The 18,985-nt window shown below is 40.1% G+C and overlaps 2 protein-coding genes across 5 annotated transcripts; one reads left to right on the top strand and one right to left on the bottom strand.

The window, feature by feature from the left end:
- Positions 1 to 1,170: 1,170 nt before the first annotated feature.
- LOC115018427 (von Willebrand factor A domain-containing protein 7-like) lies at positions 1,171 to 13,912 on the bottom strand. 4 transcript variants are annotated; one of them, XM_029447338.1, is made up of 17 exons: positions 11,485 to 12,122; positions 11,268 to 11,315; positions 8,889 to 9,088; positions 8,459 to 8,731; positions 8,091 to 8,184; positions 7,824 to 7,958; positions 6,979 to 7,165; positions 6,704 to 6,879; positions 6,440 to 6,552; positions 6,242 to 6,358; positions 4,490 to 4,672; positions 4,269 to 4,401; positions 3,798 to 3,947; positions 3,530 to 3,622; positions 3,174 to 3,451; positions 2,789 to 3,082; positions 1,171 to 2,267 (listed from the first exon to the last, which is right to left on the bottom strand). In XM_029447338.1, the coding sequence occupies exons 3-17, from the start codon at positions 9,075 to 9,077 to the stop codon at positions 1,863 to 1,865; spliced, it is 2,820 nt and encodes a 939-aa protein (XP_029303198.1). In that variant the 5' UTR covers positions 9,078 to 9,088; positions 11,268 to 11,315; positions 11,485 to 12,122; the 3' UTR covers positions 1,171 to 1,862. The 4 variants fall into 4 exon arrangements, with proteins under 4 accessions (XP_029303198.1, XP_029303197.1, XP_029303199.1 ...); XM_029447337.1 differs by having other exon boundaries at positions 11,268 to 11,312; positions 11,485 to 12,121; XM_029447339.1 differs by lacking the exons at positions 11,268 to 11,315; positions 11,485 to 12,122 and adding an exon at positions 13,894 to 13,912.
- A 2,307-nt stretch (positions 13,913 to 16,219) lies between these two features.
- LOC115018606 (protein ABHD15) lies at positions 16,220 to 18,948 on the top strand. The gene is given in 3 exon segments (XM_075074143.1): positions 16,220 to 16,999; positions 17,692 to 17,921; positions 18,018 to 18,948. Coding segments are annotated over 3 exon segments (1,722 nt in total). The 3' UTR covers positions 18,730 to 18,948.
- Positions 18,949 to 18,985: the final 37 nt, after the last annotated feature.

The following is an 18,985-nucleotide window of genomic DNA, read 5'->3' as shown; positions in this document are numbered from 1 at the left end:
CTGACTTAATATCAGTGAAGTAAATTATTTATTTATTTAAACATCTTGTTAGTTTGATATCTGTTTGTCAGTCACTTGATATGATATTCACAGAGTGCAACAAAAGGGTTTACACTGATATAGCCTACATTAATTTATACAAATTTAGGGCACTTGATCAACCGTCCAAGTGTTTGTGCTTGTGTGATCTGGTCTTATAACACTAACTCTGTTACCATCATTACCACATTTGGTGTCAATGATAGGTGATTAACCAGGCTGGCTCTATCACTGGTTTGACTTCGAGACGGTTTTGAAAGGAAAGAAAAAGGAAGAGAGTTGAGACCATAGTTTCAACGTCACCCCCTGTTTCTTATATTATTTGTTTTCACCAAAGTATTAGAGCATTCCATGCAATGATTGTCGAGATATTTCAGTCCAGAACTAAGTAGTAGAAAGTCAAATGACTTTGCAATCCCTCGAGCCATGATTAAAAAAAGTCAAATGCTTCACAGAATGAATGTATAACTTGTAAACGACATGTAGTACTCGTTTTCCTGAGATGTGGGTTGTGTTTTTGACATACTTTGTGTGGTTTAGTGGGTTCCTGATCTTAAATCTGAGCGTTTGTGTGTTAGTGTTGCCCTGTTGTAGCAGGATGTCTTTGTTATGTTATTTGTCACCATGCTTGATGACTAAACAGGTTTAGAACTGGTTTATAATGTTATCTGATTGAACTCAATCCTTGTGCGCAGTGAGGAGCCCTTATTTTTTGTCCCTGTCCTAACCCTAAGGAAGAAGTTGCATAAATTGTGAGCCACGGTGCTGTCTATAAACACATTACTCGATTCAACTGTTGCTCCACTAGAGGGCGCTCTAATAGTTTTGTACCTGTTGCTTCCATTTTTGTTCTCTGCTGCAGTTTATGTTTGGACTCGTGTTTCCTTTTTCTAAATGTTTTTTTTGTTCTCAAATTTTGGTGATAACCATAGATGAGGTTTAATGTAAATAATGTGATTAATCACAAGATCTTATATTCCTAAGATTGATGCTGGGTCTAGAGGTAGTCCACAAATTACCACAAAGTTGAATTATACCTGTAAAAATGTCAAGGTGCAATTAAAAGGAAGACTGTCGTGATCTTTTATTTGGGGACTGGAGTGTCAGCGTTGAATCAAACCAGCAAACTTCTTAATTATCTCAAAGTATTTATGATATGGCAGCATAGAAAACACACACAGCCGTGGACAATTCAGCGTCACCAATACACAGACCACATTCAAGCAAATTGTGTCGATTTGAAAGGTTACAATTTGCACAGTTCTATCCCCTCGGGCATAGTCCTCTCCGATTGGTTGGCTGGGGCCTGAGTTCCATAGGCCCCTTGCTGGCGCGTAAGCATGTCCACGGCCTTTTGCGCTGACGTCATCTTCAGTCGCCCTCAAGAGGACAAGAGGAGGGGCGTACCTCTAACATGTCTTCACACATACATATTTAAACGTGCTCAGTTTACATTCATGTGCATAATACTTCTAGATAGTGATAAACAGATACATATAGTGGTTTTCAAGTGTGGATTAAAACAGTCAGGAGTTTCTTATATCACACGACCAAAATGCACACACAGGCAGATAGTGAAAACAAAAAGCAAGCCTTAATTAACAAAAGCTGAAATACAAAAAACAGGTATAAAACTAAAACTGAGGAAGCAGGCTAAGATAAAAAGAACAAACCAGGCTGGAACACCATCCTGTGAGGAGTTGGTGGCTGTAGAAACAGGAGGCTACATTACCCACTTGATCCACAACCAGCAGCTCCACATCAGGGGAACAACAAGACGCATGTTCTTGTTGCCAGCGGCTAGGCTGGTGTTCATGGTCCCGTTATGTCAGTATATAGAGCCCTAATGCCACTATGCTTAGAGCAAAAAGAGGCGACTGAGTGACTTTGGTGGACATAGACCGAGTGTAAAAACAGGTGCCGACATTACCCACTTGATCCACAACCAGCAGCTCCACATCAGGGGAACAGCAAGACGAACTGTAGGAAACCAGAGTTATGTTCTCGTTGTCAACGGCCAAGCTGGTGGTTACAGTCCCGTTGCCCTGACTGAGACCAACGCGGTCGACACCTGTCGCTTCAGCCCCTTCAGCCCCTTCAGCCCCTTCAGCCCCTTCAGCCCCATCAGTCACCCGGGCAGAGAGCTGCCACATCGATAAGCTGCAGACATCCAAGCAGTTGGCCTGCAGGCTGAGCAGCTCACACACTGGCGGAGTAAAATCAGTCACCTATGAGGAGAAAAGGTGGATAAAGTCAGCTAGTTTGACATCAGTAATTCAACCAAAACACACAATAATGAAATGATTAAAGGTCCCATTTAATTATAAAGCATGTCTAGATGCTCCATCAATACTGTGAAAGTATCAAAATGCACAATCCACAAAGAAATGCACACAGCCCATATTCAAAAACTGTGCCTTTGAACGAGCCACCAGAGCTACCGTAAGCTTGTGATGTCACAACTATACTAGAGCAGATGCGGAAGAACGGAAACACTGACCAATCAGAGCAGACTGAGCTTTTTCAGGAGGGGAGCTTGTGACAGGCGTTAAAACAGAGCGTTTCAGACGGAGGGTAAATAAAACTATATTCAGATGGATAGTATGAGGAAAATAATGTATGTAAACATGTTGTAAAACCAAAGTACAAGTACGAACCTGATAAAGAGCATAATATGTCTCCTTTAAATAAGCTAGAGTAATAATTCTCTGCCTTAACATTTGTTGAAATTTGATTTGTGGTGAGTTACCGTTTTAAGGACGGTGAAACGCAGAACGACATAATTGGTATCTTCGCCTCCTGGATTTTCGGCCTCAATGGTCAGGGTGACGGCAGTACCAGACGGGGTGTTAGGTGGAGCTGTGAGGGTCACTGTACCGTCAGCACTGATTCCCGTTTCCAGGATTAAACTGGACGGGAAAGTTGAATCAAAACTTTGATCATTGGTAGCTTGGATTCTGAAGGTTCCTCCTGCTCCGCTCGTCATCACAGAGAAATGAACTGAAAGCGGTGTTCCTGGTTCTAAGATGTTGTTCGAGTCAGGCTAAAAACGGAAGAAAACAGTCAGTATCCGTTGAATATTTAAAAAAACTCTGGTCATATCATTGCTTTTTAAATGGATGCATTTTACTTACAGAAGTAACAGTCACAGTAGACGCTCTGATGTTGGTGGGGGACTGTCTTTGGAAGGTCACTGAGGACGCTCTGGAGGATCCATTGTTGTTCTGCCCCTTCACGAGCACCACAAACTCCTCTGCTGGTATCCTGTCAAACCGAGCTATGAAGTCTCCTCCGCCCTTAGCCTCCACACTGCCAGTAACTTCTCCCAACCCAGACGATTCAACCAGAATGACTTCTGTCACTGTGGCGGAGTCACTCCCGGTTATTGTCACGACCAGGCTACCATTAACACCTTCACAAAAAGAAAAGAATCCACTGAAATATACTGAAGTTAAGTGAAGTTAACTTTGGCATATCTGTTTCCTTTTACCGGCTCTCGGACGATTGTCTACAACATCGAGACCTCCGAACAGGCCCTGCGATACCTTCAAGAAGTCAAACAGGAAGTCAATGGGACTGTCACCTGCAAAGAAAACAAGTTACAAGAAAAGAAAATCAACCGAAGAGGCAGAACGTAGCATTAGATTTGAATGATTTAGATGAGCCAGTCCTTCAAGGTAAGGGATAGTTATACCTAAAATGATAATACATTTAAATATTTATTACGTGATTCAAGCACATAATCATGGAGTGCTCACCTACGACCTTCAGAATGTAGGGATTTGTTGACACCATTTTAATTTCCCAAAGTCCAGTTTGTGTTTTAAGCTGCAGAGTCTGGAAGTTTCCCACTGACTGGAATGCAGTGATCAATGATCCCGTTGAGTCTGTGCTTTTCTGAGACACACCTGGAAGCAAAGCAATGGCAAGAAATTAAAAACACTGTTTAAAAATACAAGAGGTAAAACAAGCTTTTTTTTAAATGTAACATTTAAATTAATTAAATCAGTTGTAAAATAGTAGCGTGCATTGTCACAGTGCCATACACAATACTACCACCAGATGGGGTCAGGAGTTTTCACAAAAGGTGGCTTTAAAATACCTTTTCTATGCCAACAAACCTTCTGCCTTGTACCGTGTGTTGTGTGATTTGTAAATCATTGCTTATCAACTGCTACAATGATATGCCACCTTTTATATATACAGTATAATCTGCAAAGAAGTATCACCTGAAGGATTGATGAGAGTAAAGGTGAAAAATCTCCCAGTGATGTAAACTGTGACGTTTCTTACTGACTCGTCAACCGTGAAGGTGAAAGTTTCTGTCTTCCCTGGACTCCTGGCTGCTTGAAGAAGGGTCACCTAGGATGTTAAATGAAACTGGTGAAACAACTGAATCTTTTTGAAACTGGAAATACGTCATTGGTATGGCAAATGAGAGTGTTAATACCAGAGGGGAGCTGGAGGACTCTGTTGTGATTATGGTGGCCACAGGGAGTTCACTCTTTGTGACTTCAATAGCCAGACCTCCTGACGCCTGAGCCAGGTCCCTGTACAGATTGGCATCTGATGTCACCTCCCGACTGTGTCTTCGACGACGAAGTCCCTTTAAGTTAGTAATCATGAAGTTCACCTGAAAAGAAACCAAAAAGGTAAAGTGAATTTGAGGTGATAAGCCCACTCATAAGGGCTTTAACCTCTTAAAATGGGAAACATTGTCAACATGAGTGAACACATCTTCAAGCAAACCAGCATGCAATAACTTTGTAGGCAATCTAAACTGAATTGAACTGGTCTTTTCCCTTTTCCAAAAAAGCTCTCTAAAGATGTTTGTTTTCCACTCATTGTTGCTTGTGGGCTTTTTTTTAAAGTAAAATATCACTTGACTGAGACGCGCAGACGGATGTATCCGGTGATTTTTCAAAATAAAATCTCTTTCAAAATAAAATATTTTTTTATTCATGGACCGGTGGTTGGGGACCACTGCCCTACAGAGCATGTGACTCTGACTTTTTGTGAAAGTCTGCTGTTTATTAACCATATCAGAAAGGTCTTATCCATTTATGTTTTGAAAAATGAATTGCCATACATGCAATCAAAAGGCAAAAGTCATGATGTAATATCTAATGTATCAAAAATGTTGAGCACATGTTCAGCTTCCTGCCCTACTGTTAGCTACAATGTGATCAAGATAAATGCTAATGTTAGCTATCCAGCCAACTTTGAATATGTTAAAAGTATGACTCATTGTTTCCTAATTTCATTTTAGCATGCCAATCTCATAACTTTGCCCTAAATGGTTTGTTTTTGAATATTTCATCATTTTGATTTATTATGTCAAATTGAATAAGTGTGATGTATTGTAAAAGCATGTGAAAGTTGTGATATTGTGTTTTTATATCCATATACAAATACATGAACAAATATGGCCACTAATATAATAATGTAATAGCCAGCATAAAATGCATTAATATTATAATATATGAACAAAGTTTTTATGTTTGCATGTTGTTCAGTGTTCGACAGTCCAGCACTTTGGCCCAAATATTGGATGGATTGCCAAGAAACTTGCTACAGACATCCATGTCCCCCTCAGGATAAATTGTAATAACAGATTAATCTTTAAACTTTTCATCTAAACTAATGTCATTCCCATCCGCTGCAGCTATAGGCTACTTTGTTTAATGCTAATGAGCAAATGTTAGCATGCTAACATGCTACAACTGTCATTGTGAGCATTTTAACATGCTGAATTTAGCACTTAGCTTAATGCACTGCTATACCTAAGTACAACTTCACTCATAGTGTCTTTACACTAAGTTTTTACATAATTTATTTTTATTTTCTATTACTTTACACAAAGTAAACTATCATTTTCAGCATCAGAGTTTCTCAAATGGGGGTAGCCTACCAGTACTAGGGGTACATAGGAGTACTGCAGGGGTTATGTGAGATTTATTTTTCTACTAATGTTTATTTAAAAAATATCAGTCATGCATAATTCCTTAAATAAAATGTAAACCTAAGTTTGATACCACATTTTATACTTGTTATTACCTTTTTCAATGCATTCGCTAAGGCTTTTGTTTTCCTACCAAATGTTTTTTCACGTTGGTCATGGAGTACATTATTGAAACAACTTTAAGAACCACTGTTCTACACCATATGTTTGTTTGTTTGTACACTAAGAGTAAATACTCACCACTGTTTGTGTTCGCTCTATGAGTGCGATCACTGTGCTTTTCAGGTGTTTATCTTTAGCAGGTGCATCCGTGAAGAGGAAGATCTCAGAATTAGAAGGAGCGCTAGCTAAAGCCAGCTGTATGAACAAGAGACGATACAGAAGTTTTACTTTTTTGTAGAGACATATTTGTAAGTAGTGTCAAAGACATCACAGTACCTGAAGCCCCGAAAGACTCATTTCTGGAACATCTACTCCATCGGTTAATGATAGTGCATTAATAGCATCCTTGAAGACGTTTGGGTCTGTAGTCTTCGTCACTGGCCCGAAACCTGGGTTCAGGTGGAGAAATAGAATTATTTTAATCTTGATCTTGTACTTGTTGAGTTCTTTGTGAGTTAGTGCAAATATAATTTTGCTTCACTTGAGAGGGAAAAAAACTAACTACTACACCAAATTGTAAAGTCTGGGGCATAAAGATACCTGGATCTTTGAAAGGCACAAGAATGTAAACTGAGGGGTCATCGTCTGTTCCCACTGTATTGTCGATTATAGAGGAAGTGACGTCCCTCACTGCTTCAATGTCATCACTCATGCTTAATGTGGTGTCGATCACGAAACAAAGAGCTTTACTGGATCCTTTGGAGATTCCCAACATCCTGAGGGGGAAGAAAGAAGGGTGGAAACAAAGAGATAAGAATCTTTGCAATACACCTCCTTACAGTACATGAGTGCAACATGCAGAATGGGTTTCATACTGGAGGAATGGTATGTCACCAGCAGCCCTTCGAATGTCCTCCAGTAGCTCACTGGTGGCAGCAATCGCCAAATTTGCTGCTCTCCTGTGAAGGTGTCCGTGGTTGGCGTCGAACGTGTCTTTGTTGATCCCACCTTTAGGCTCAATCTTACTTGTTCGATCAATTACACCTCCATGGCTGCATTTTCCTGTTTAGCAATAAAAATTATACAGCTATCTTTTTTAGAGAAAAACCAGGGAAGAGACTATCTAAGCATCATGGCTCTATCGATTACAATGTTGGTCTGGCAGTTGGTTCTCCACTTTGCGATAGACTGACATATTTTAACCTCTAATAGATGGATTGCAATGAAATTACGTATCGACGTTCATAGTGCCCAGAGGATTAATTCTAATGACAGAACTAACAGCAGGAAAAAGTTTTCAGAACTGTTAAGTGTGGTGATGGTCTAGTGGTACGCCTTCCAAACAAAACTCTAGAAGGCTACCAGGCTGCCACCATTGTACCCCTGAGCAAGGTACTTAACCCAGAGTTGCTCCTGGAGGACTGTCCCTGTACTTAGTTCAATGTAAGTCGCTCTGGATAAGAGCGTCTGCTAAATGACCTGTAATGTAATTAAGTGTCCCACATTCATACTACATATTAGCAGGTTTTGAATATAAAAAAAACACTAGATTTTTTAGTGTGCTTTTGATCAACACAATATCACAATGCAATGCACAAAGGAAATGGAGGAGCTGCTCAGGCTCGCTTTATAACCCTAATGAAAAACATGAATTTGAATTTCCCATGTAAATGTAAATAATATACAATTCTTTAGGTAGGCAGGTAGGTGTGTAATTTACCTTTTGGTTTAGTGGAGAAAAAGGGAACAAAATTAAAATATCCTGAAGTAAGTATCTTTTCCTGTAGGATATCCTCCAAAATGTTGTCCCTGCAGTCGTCTCCATTACAGTTGCGACATGTTGCCCTGCTATCAGCTATGGGAAAAAACATTATGTCAGTGTTTTCTTTTGTAAAATGATCTCTCTAATCACATACCTTTTCCACATCTCTGTTTATTTTGTTTTGGTAACAAAGCCAAACACACTGACATTACTTGATCTCTCTACCTGCTATGTTTCCAATGCTGGTTCCTGCTCTGATCAGGTTGGAGTTTGGGAGTTTGTTTTCCATTTCCACCCAGTTACTATGACTGTAGAAATCCTATCATTAAAAAAGAAAGAGAAGTTAAATATTGACGCATCTATAATCCAACATCTATATCTTTTAATATCAGTTTCTCAGAAGTCTTTAATAAGGCATTTTTCAGATGTCAACTTTAATAGGCTGTTGTAAAATTAAATAAATTGCATTGCATACAATTTTGAAAGAAAACTGACCTATGGAAATAAACTGTTGTGCTGCTTACTGAACTTGAGTGTTAGTTTTGAAGTGCAACATTTGTGTAAAAAATGTAATTAAATTAAAAATTAAAAACCTGTAAAATGTGTAAGATTCTTCCCAGTGTTTCTCCTGCCGCCTTAAAGTTCTTCAACTTGTTGCTGGCCTTCACTGCTGATAATCCTTCTGTGATGATTTTTCTTCCCTCCAAAAATTTTTCGTCGTCAAAGTGATAGTGTGCCAGCATGAAAGAAAATATGTCTACTTGTCGATTCTTCTTTTGGATTAATTTGATAGTGTTTCTGAAACTCTTGGAAGATTGTGAGGCTTCACATGCAACTACAACAGACTCAGCAGTCAAAGGCTGTGGCTGTGGCCATACACACACACACACACACACACACACACACACACACACACACGCACACACACACACACACTTAATAACACATAATCATTTTTAACAATACAGGCACTGGTCATTTGAAATAGAAAGTCAAAATAATTTGATTAAATGTAATCCTTACAGGAAAAGTGAAGTCTTTGCCCTCAGCCAGGGCCAGAGCGCGGCACACCTGCACGGTGGTATTTAGGATCGCTGTCTGCGTGATCTCCTCATGAAGTATTGATCCATCGTATAGGCTGAATAGGTCTATACCAAACCCGAAAGCTCCAGTCTGCAGAAGTAGGAGACACAACGCAGCCAAACCAGACATAGCTACACAACCTGTCGGAGAGATTAAAAAAAACACAGCTACTGTTCATCATATACAGTTGATGGCCTACGAGGGCTACACAGTATTAGGCATTAGTCAGTCGTCAAGAGAGTCAACTACAAATAAGACTGGCATGATATTTGGGACCTTCATTCATCCCAGGAGAGGGATCCCTGAACATCCCTGGTGACCCCCGCCCAACTAACCACTAGAACCACTAACAGGTTAAAATGTCCTTTTATTTGATTTGTTTTGATCCAAAATAAATTTGGTAAAATGTAAGATAAACCTAACTGCTTGCACACAAAGTTGCTACAAAGACAAATGTAGATTTTTTTTTAAGTCAGAAAATCAACCAAACATAACTATATATATATATATATATATATATATATATATATATATATATATATATATTTATTTTTTTACCACAATTCATTTATCTAATTATTTCACATTTACACAAAATGTGCATTAAAATGGATTTGACCTTTGTTTTTTAGGTCAATTGATGTTGAATTTCAAAATTGAAGGATACTTAAATGTAGTCCTTATATAAACATTTCTCATTATGATATAGATTCATAAATAGACTTGGAATCAAAACACTAAAAACAGTGACAAATGTTTTTTGGTACTAAATAACAATAAAATAAATTCTAAATTATTTTATCTTATGTAATGTAACAATAATGTAGATGCTTACTCATATAAAACATAAAAAAATATAACTTTACTTTTGGCAAATTGTATTTTTTTTTTACCAATAGTTATCAGAGATGACTATACTGTACCTTAGGTCTTGATGTTGTCTTGTAGACTATTTATCTATTATGACAACTTCATTTATAATGCTCCATATTCAGGATGGATATATTTCGGTGCTCCACTGGTCTGACCGGTTGCCTTTGCATAACATCATGTTTATGATTTGGTTAGGTATAGATCTTTACAAAGATCAAACTTTTTTTTCTTTCACTAGAAGATGTAAGAACGATAGTATGGGTTGGTATGTCTTTGGACAACATGCCTTACGCTGTGAGACTCCTGAACTCATCCTACAAACTCCACCAAGAAAATACTTTTTTTCGTTTTTCTTCTAACATGCAGATGCAAACTGGATGCTTAAAGATGTACTGCTCCTCCTGTAAGGTTACTATTGAAAATAAACAAACAACCGAGCCTTCTACTGAGTTTGTTTGAATTCTTTCACTTTCACTTATTTGAGGAATCCTTTTTGGCCTGGCAGCAGATTAAAAGGACTGATAGAGAACAATACTCCCAACTCATATCATTAAAACTGAAAACACTTTAAATAAAGTTTTAAATGGTATTAATTATTCAAATGTAAAATAAAAGTAGCTTGAGTTTCTTTTTATGTCTCATGTTGACAGGAAACTAGTTTCAGCAAAATAGCTGAAAAAACAGCTTTACTTTACTTTCATTTTCACGATAACAGTTTGCATGAGACACCTGCTCTAGCAGATAAGGTACCGGTGGTGTGTGCTACAGTACGAATAAAGGACTGACAATACTCCTATCGAAGCAAACAGAGCTTTCTGCTGTGTTCGTTTGAATCCTTTCACTGTCAGTTATATTTACAGGTTGTGTGAGAAATCGTTTTAGTCAGTTAATTAAATAAAAATAAAGAGGACAATACTCCCAACTCATATCTTTAAAACTGAAAACACTTTAAATGAAGTTTTAAATGGTATTAATTATTCAAATTTAAAAGAAAGTAGCTTGAGTTTCTGTCCCATGTTGTGTTCCTGCATAGTTTGCATTGACACTTTAACTTTAAATACTATTTTAAAAGCAATCTGATGCAATTCACAATGAATTTAATAAAATAAAACGTGTCGGTGCATGAATTGCAAGTGCATCGGTCCTAAGAACTGCTTGTGGTAAAGGAAGTTTCGTTAATCGGAACAATGTATGCCAAACATGCCTACACTGCATTATCAAAGCGGTGCAATAGCTGCAAGTGAACAATAACAGGAAACTTCAAGAGGATACTCAAAGCCTAACTCCACTCAGAAAAGTTATTTGCTTATTGGTACAGCTTAGCCCCTCCAAGAATCAGCAATTTATCATGGCGGGGGTCTCCCAAGGTAAATTGACTTCTCTGGTGGGGAAAGATTCAGCTAGTGAGGGAAGTGGAGCGGTAGCAACTAGATATAGTTGACTCACCTGGCGCTGGGTCTGGAACCAAAATCTTGGAGAGGAGCTGTATATCTGCTTAAGAGAAGATAGGTGAAAAATGTATTAATTCCAAGGGAAATTGCTGTGCAGCAGTTGCAACACAAAGTGGGAAGAGTACAATTATAAAAAATGGAAATCTAAAATTCTAAAATAAAATTAAGTTGCAAATCTAAAATACAATATACAATATATAAAAACAGGTTACCTGTAAGGATCAGTCTAGGTAGATTACATACAGAGATTTATGTTCAATATCAAATGTTGAGCTGCTGAGTTGGATCAGTTGGAGGATACCAACGACAAAAGAATTCCGTCAAGCAGAAGAATCGTGTGGTTCTTTTCTTTTTATGTCTCGTGTTTCTGCAAAATAGCTGAAAAAACAGCTTTACTTTACTTTCATTTTCACGATAACAGTTTGCATGAGACACCTGCTCTAGCAGATAAGGTACCCGTGGTGTGTGCTACAGTACGAATAAAGGACTGACAATACTCCTATCGAAGCTTTCTGCTGTGTTCGTTTGAATCCTTTCACTGTCAGTTATATTTACAGGTTGTGTGAGAAATCGTTTTTGTCAGTTAATTAAATAAAAATAAAGAGGACAATACTCCCAACTCATATCTTTAAAACTGAAAACACTTTAAATAAAGTTTTAAATGGTATTAATTATTCAAATTTAAAAAGAAAAGTAGCTTGAGTTTCTGTCCCATGTTGTGTTCCTGCATAGTTTGCATTGACACTTTAACTTTAAATACTATTTTAAAAGCAATCTGATGCAATTCACAATGAATTTAATAAAATAAAACGCGTCGGTCCTAAGAACTGCTTGTGGTAATGGAAGTTTCGTTAATCGGAACAATGTATGCCAAACATGCCTACACTGCATTATCAATGCGGTGCAATAGCTGCAAGTGAACAATAACAGGAAACTTCAAGAGGATACTCAAAGCCTCAGTGCATCAGTAAAGTATTCATACCCCTTCACTTTTTCCACATTTTGTTATGTTAAAGCCTTATTCCAAAATGGATTAAATTAATTTTGTTTCTCTCAACATTCTACACACAATACCGCATAATGACTAAGTGAAATTGTTTTTTTTAAATCTTTTGCAAATTTATAAAAAAATAAAAAAGTAAATATCACATGTACATAAGTATTCACACCCTTTACTCAATACTTTGGCAGCAATTAGAGCCTCAACTCTTCCTGAGTATGATGCTACAAGCTTGGCACACCTATTTTGGGGCAGTTTCTCCCATTCTTCTTTGTAGATCGTCTCAAGCTCCATCAGGTTGGACGTGGAGCGTCGGTGCACAGCCATTTTCAGATCTCTCCAAAGATGTTCAATCGGGTTCAAGTCTGGGCTCTGGCTGGGCCACTCAAGGACATTCACAGACTTGTCTCGAAGCCACTCCTTTGTTATTTTGGCTGTGTGTTTAGGGTCGTTGTCCTGTTGGAAGGTGAACCGTCGCCCCAGTCTGAGGTCCAGAGCGCTCTGGAGCAGGTTTTTATCAAGGATCTCTCTGTACATTGCTGTATTCATCTTTCCCTTGATCCTGACTAGTCTCCCAGTTCCTGCCACTGAAAAACACCCTGACAGCATGATGCTGCCACCACCATGCTTCACTGTAGGGATGGTATTGGCCAGGTGATGAGCGGTGCCTGGTTTCCTCCAGACATGGCGCTTGGCATTCAGGCCAAAGAGTTCAATCTTGGTTTCATCAGACCAGAGAATTTTGTTTCTCATGGTCTGAAAGTCCTTGGTGCCTTTTGGCAAACTCCATGCAGGTTGTCATGAGCCTTTTACTGAGAAGTGGCTTCCATCTGGCCACTCTACCATAAAGGCCTGATTGGTGGAGTGCTGCAGAGATGGTGTTAAGATAATCTATAATGAACAATGTCTTATTCATTAAGTTTACATTAGGGGCCCTATGTATAATCCATACCATATGTGCATAACAGGATGTTTTGACATGACATGATCATTCAGTACTCCTATAGAAGGATCAGATTCTCTTTGTCAGTTGGGACTTTACACGATTGTATGCTTGGAAGCAGGTAGTGTTCCCATTATTTGTTTGTTGCGCAACAAAATAATAATTAATCAACTATATCTGTGTTTTATTGATTCCTCTCCGTTTCATGCTTTCATGTTGTGAGCGATAAATATCCACAACAATGGTTGTCCTTCTGGAAGGTTCTCCCATCTCAACAGAGGATCTCTGGAGCTCTGTCAGAGTGACCATCGGGTTCTTGGTCACCTCCCTGACCAAGGCCCTTCTCCCCTGATTGGTCAGTTTGGCCGGGCGGCCAGCTCTAGGAAGAGTCCTGGTGGTTCCAAACTTCTTCCATTTGCGAATGATGGAGACCACTGTGCTTGTTGGGACCTTCAATGCAGCAGAAATTGTTTTGTACCCTTGCCCAGATCTGTGCCTCCATACAATCCTGTCTCGGAGGAAGTCTACAGACAATTCCTTGGACTTCATGGCTTGGTTGTGGAAAAAGTGAAGGGGTATGAATACTTTCCGGATGCACTGTAGATTTACTTCTCTGGCGGGGAAGGATTCAGCTAGTGCGGGAAGTGGAGCGGTACCAACTAGATATAGTTGACTCACCTGGCGCTGGGTCTGGAACCAAAATCCTGGAGAGGAGCTATATATCTGCTTAAGAGAAGATAGGTGAAAACTTTATTAATTCCAAGGGAAATTGCTGTGCAACAGTTGCAACACAAAGTGTACAATTATAAAAAGTGGAAATCTAAAATTCTAAAATAAAAGGTTACCTGTAAGGTACAAGTGGCCAAAATGGGTTTTCTCAGACGGGTGGCTGGCGTCTCCCTTAGAGATAGGGTGAGAAGCTCAGCCATCCGTGAGAGACCCGGAGTAGAGCCAATGCTCCTTTGCGTTGAAAGGAGCCAGTTGAGGTGGTTCGGTCATCTAGTCAGGATGCCACCTGGGCCCCTCCCTAGGGAGGTGTTCCAGGCACGTCCAGCTGGGAGGAGACCCCGGGCAAGACCCAGTGGAGAGATTATATCTCCTCACTGGCCTGGGAACGCCTCGGGGTCCCCCAGTCGGAGCTGGCGGATGTGGCCCAGAAAAGGGGTTTCCTACTGTAACTGCTGTCCCCACGACCCGACCCAGGATAAGCGGTAGACGATGGATAGATGGAAAATACAGTAATACATTTAAAACCTTATATTATGCTAAATTATACAAACACATGACATTTTACTATAAATAATATAGTAAACTGAAGGAAATGCAACCCTGTTACTCTAATTATAGTAACAGGGTTGCAAATCAATGTTAATATTAGCTTTCACCTCAGGAATTAATGCTAGCTGCACAATGTAATGCTACTGTCAAGGAATAGACACATTTAGATATCTAATTAAAGAAAGATATGTTTGAAATTCATTTGTTTTAGTCTCATAATGTGAGTACAAACGCAACCCTGTTTGTGTGATTGCCACACTCCATCAAGAGTGAAAAAATTGGATATACATTAAAAATAAAAGGGAGGACTCACCTTTGATCTACCCATGGTAGTAGCACATGACTTGCTGATGTAATTTCGTCTGTGTCATGTGACTAACAGTTTTTTCACTTCCTCTTCCAAGCTAAAAAGGTTTTGGTAACAGGGTAGCGCGCATGTTGTGGGACACACTTTCAGTGTAAAATTACTGTTATTTAAAATATGTTTATGATTTAAATAATTGATTTTACCATTACAAGAGACATATATCAATAGAATAATACCAAAAAAGTAAATAAAAACCCTATATTAAATGTTATATTTGACATGCAAGTTGGTCACCAAAAAGCTGGGACAAGAGAACAATGCTATTTTAGGGGTGTTTGAGAGCTATTTGATATTTTAAATAACTTTTTCTGCAACTTTATATACACTTTGTCTCAAGACAAGTATATTTAACACAACAAGTGCATGGTTTAGCTTTTTGGGCATGGATTATTAGATTTTTTATATGTGGGACATGAAATGTCCTCCAATTCTGAAGCAAACAGAGCTTTCTGCTGTGTTCGTTTGAATCCTTTCACGTTCAGTTATATTTACAGGTTGTGTGAGAAATCGTTTTTGGCAGTTGAATAAAAATAAATAGAGGACAATATTCCTATTATACTCATGTATCTTTACAACTGAAAAGGCTTGAAATTTAAATGATATTCAAATGTAAAGAAAAAAAGCTTGAGCTTCTGTCCCATCTTGTGTTCCTGTATAGTTTGCATTGACACTCATTATTTTTAATGCTGTTTTTAATCTGTTGCTGTTTTTAATCTGCAATCTGATGCAACTCACAAACAGTTCATTAAAAAGGTAAACTCGTAGATCAATGAATCGCAAGTACATCAGTTCATAAAACTGCTCTTGCGAAAGGAAGTTTTATAAATCATGAGAAAATTAACATTGAAAATTCCCTTTCAGCCAACTTCCAAAGGGGATGATAATGTAATATTAACTTTAAGACCTCTTTATATAGTTTTATAAATTTCACAAGGACTGCTGTATCAACAATCAAAACAATATTCACATGTTGCCTGGGGTAAGAATGCAAGAGAAGTAACGTCTGACACAACCTTGACGCAAGGTCAAAGACTATAATCACGCTCACAGTAATGGGACAGATTTATGTGGCCTGTGTTTGCTCAGTTTCTATCTGAACTTGTGCTTGCAGTAAATGATTTATGGAGGAAGGTGGAGCAGCAGCAGGAGTTGAGAGACAACAATTTACATGACCCACTCTTTTCCCAGTTCTCTTTTTTTGTGTCCACTTTGTCTCTGGAGAAAGAAGACCAACATCCCAGCACATCGTTCCACCTGTGAGGCAAGACTTTCACACTGGTACATGAAGCAACAAGGCAGGAGGTCAGGTGTTACTGAGGAAATCACAGCAAACATTTCCCAGAGAAAACATTGTTTTTTATGTGAAACTGCAATCTCCTCTATTTACCAATGGCATCATTTGTATGGAGTTATTTGTTCTCTTTGCTCCCATCACTGCTACTTCTGCTGCTGTCTCTGGCTCTCCGCTGGCCCAGTGTACGTTGTTGGACGAGGCTGGTTGTCAGCGCCGCAGGCTGGAGACTCTGGGTCATTATTTGCCTGATCCTGGAGCTACCGCTAGACAGGAATGTAAGAACATGGACCAAGGAGGCTGGATCGCCAGGGGAAGATGTTTTGTCAGGGTCAGGTCAGGCCTCAGACTGTCCCAGGCTCATCTGCAAACCCACTGCACTGGCTAAACATCTTCTCCAGCACTGCGGCTCTCTGGCAAGACCGAGACTGGCCTCCTGGCCCAGGGGAGACCCCCACCTCCAGACTCTGTCCAGCCTGCTGTGTGGACAACATGGAGACACATTACAGTTCACTAGAGACAACCTGTTACTGAGAGACGGGGGTATTGTGGCTCTGGACTGGGCTGTGGGAACAAGACTGAGTGAGGTTGGAGGGAGGAAGAGGTGGGAGGGGAGGAAGGAGCATCAGTCAGGGGGAAAGGCGCTAGGCTGCTTCACCGCAACACCCCCTATCCTCCTCCTCATCCCAGAATCCTGGGGAGGGATAACCCCCCACCTAAAGGTGCTGTGCCATCAGGCCGTGTGTCAGGGCTTTTACGTGGTGGTGTTTCATGCCCGAGGCACGGCGGGCTGCCCGCTGACCACAGCGCGCCTGACTGAGTTTGGAGACCCAGCTGATCTTGAGCAGGTACAGAAAGATGGCAGTTGTACACTTCCTATTTATCGTGACATGTTTGTTTATTCTTTTTAGAGAAAGTGGTTTTATAATAGTCAGACTATTGTAAATTTATGCTGAAACAATTAGTTGATTAATCATTTTCAGCCATTTATCAAGCAAAATATCCATTATTTAATGGTCTAACACCATCTTTTCAAATGTGAGGATTGGCTTCTTTTGGGTATTGGACTGTTTGTTGGATAGAATTAGCGACTTTGCTCTCTGGAAAATTGTGATCAGCTGAGCTAAATGCTAAACTTGTCATTGTGAGCATCCTAACATTGACAAGTAAAATGTTTACCACATTTACCATCTGCTTTTAGCACGTTAGCATTCGCCTGATATCAGACAGAAGAATTGTAAACTTGTTTCACTCCTTTCACAAGGTCTGTACGCAGGCAATGTTAGCATGCTAATCTTATCAGTAAACATACGTTCTACAGATGGGGCATTACTTTTGCAGGTATTTGGTCATAAACCAAAGTGTTAGAAAACTGAAACGATGGCGCTTGGTGACAAGGGGGTTACCAAAGATATTAGGATTCATCCTCTGGGGACCATCAAACAGTCGCTGAGATATTTCAGTCTTTCAGACATTTTTAAAATTCAATTACTTTATTTTATCCGACAGAGATTACATTATTGATATCTTCTATTTTCAGGCGGTGGCTTATGTCCACAGCCGTCACCCGTCCTCTGTAATGGTTGCAGTGAGCGAGGGTTCAGGCTCAGGGACTCTTCTTTCCTACTTGGGGGAGTGTGGATCAAGTTCATGTCTGACAGCAGCTGCAGCCATCTCACCAGTACTCCAGGGACAACTGTGGTTTGAAACACCCATGCCTCCTATTTATCGCTGGGGGGCGTTGTTTCACCGGAAACTGCAGCTCAGTAGGTGAGAGAAATTAAAGCAATATGAATGTATGAAAATGTAATGAATGGACAGTATCATGAAAACTAGTTTTTTGTCTTCACATGGCGCCGTTATAAGATACGAAAGTTCCTTCAGAGGAGTCTTGAATGTGGATCGGGCCCTCAGCTGTTCCTCTCTCAGAGACTTTGAGGAAACTCTCTCCAGCTCTTCAGCCCAGCTTCAGCAGAGAGCCCCAAGACCTCCACTAAGCTCCCCGAGTTCTGGACTGAGCTCAGAATCTCCTTCCTCGCGGGGCCTGGCACCCTCAGTGGCCTGGGCACTGGGCGAGAGGGCTTACCCAGCCAAGGACTGGGACAACTACTGGGAGAGGAACGAACCACTGAGAGAAGCAGATGAGGTGGCGGTCCCTGTGCTCTGTATCCGCAGCCATGACGATCCTCTCCTCCCGCCTGCCTCCACTTTACCCCTTCACCTTTTCCAGAGCAATCCTTATTTCTTTCTGGTGCTGACCGACAGAGGGGGGCACTGTGGCTTCACTCTGGAGGGCCAAGAAGAGACGGAGGGAGGGAGGACTGGAAATGAGAAGGAAGGTAACTGGAGTCATATTGTAGTTCTGGAGTACTTCAGAGTAGTGGCTGATTTCCTGAAAGGGGAGGAGAAGGATGGGGAAAATAGTCAAGCTGGGCAGAGGAGCAGGACCAGCAACATGGGTCCCCCTCGCAGGAGGAGAGCCAACATGACGAGGAGACAAAGACTGCAGCCACCTAAAGAGAGCAGTGTGGATGAAGAGGAAGGGAACTTTACCTGGAGGAGGTCTTACACACGCTGAGGAGGAAGAGATGGTTGAGAAGGATGAGTTCTACAGAGAGAGACTTTGGACAATATTTGTGTTTTTGTCTCGTTATTTTAAAGTCATATCTGTAGCTGGAGTTTGAAAATTATGAAATTACAGTCCAACAAACAGCAAAATACGGACAGTGGACAGCTGCAACAAAAAGTCATTTGTTTTTAACTGAGACAAATTAGTGAAATTGATGAGGACACATGGCCTATGACAAAAATTGTACTATAATACTATTATGTTA

The sequence above is a fragment of the Cottoperca gobio genome, chromosome 14 (genome assembly GCF_900634415.1).
Source record: "Cottoperca gobio chromosome 14, fCotGob3.1, whole genome shotgun sequence".
Classification (NCBI taxonomy): domain Eukaryota; kingdom Metazoa; phylum Chordata; class Actinopteri; order Perciformes; family Bovichtidae; genus Cottoperca; species Cottoperca gobio.
The sequence above is the reverse complement of the archived record's forward strand: the minus strand, read 5'-3'. Positions and strand labels throughout refer to the sequence as shown.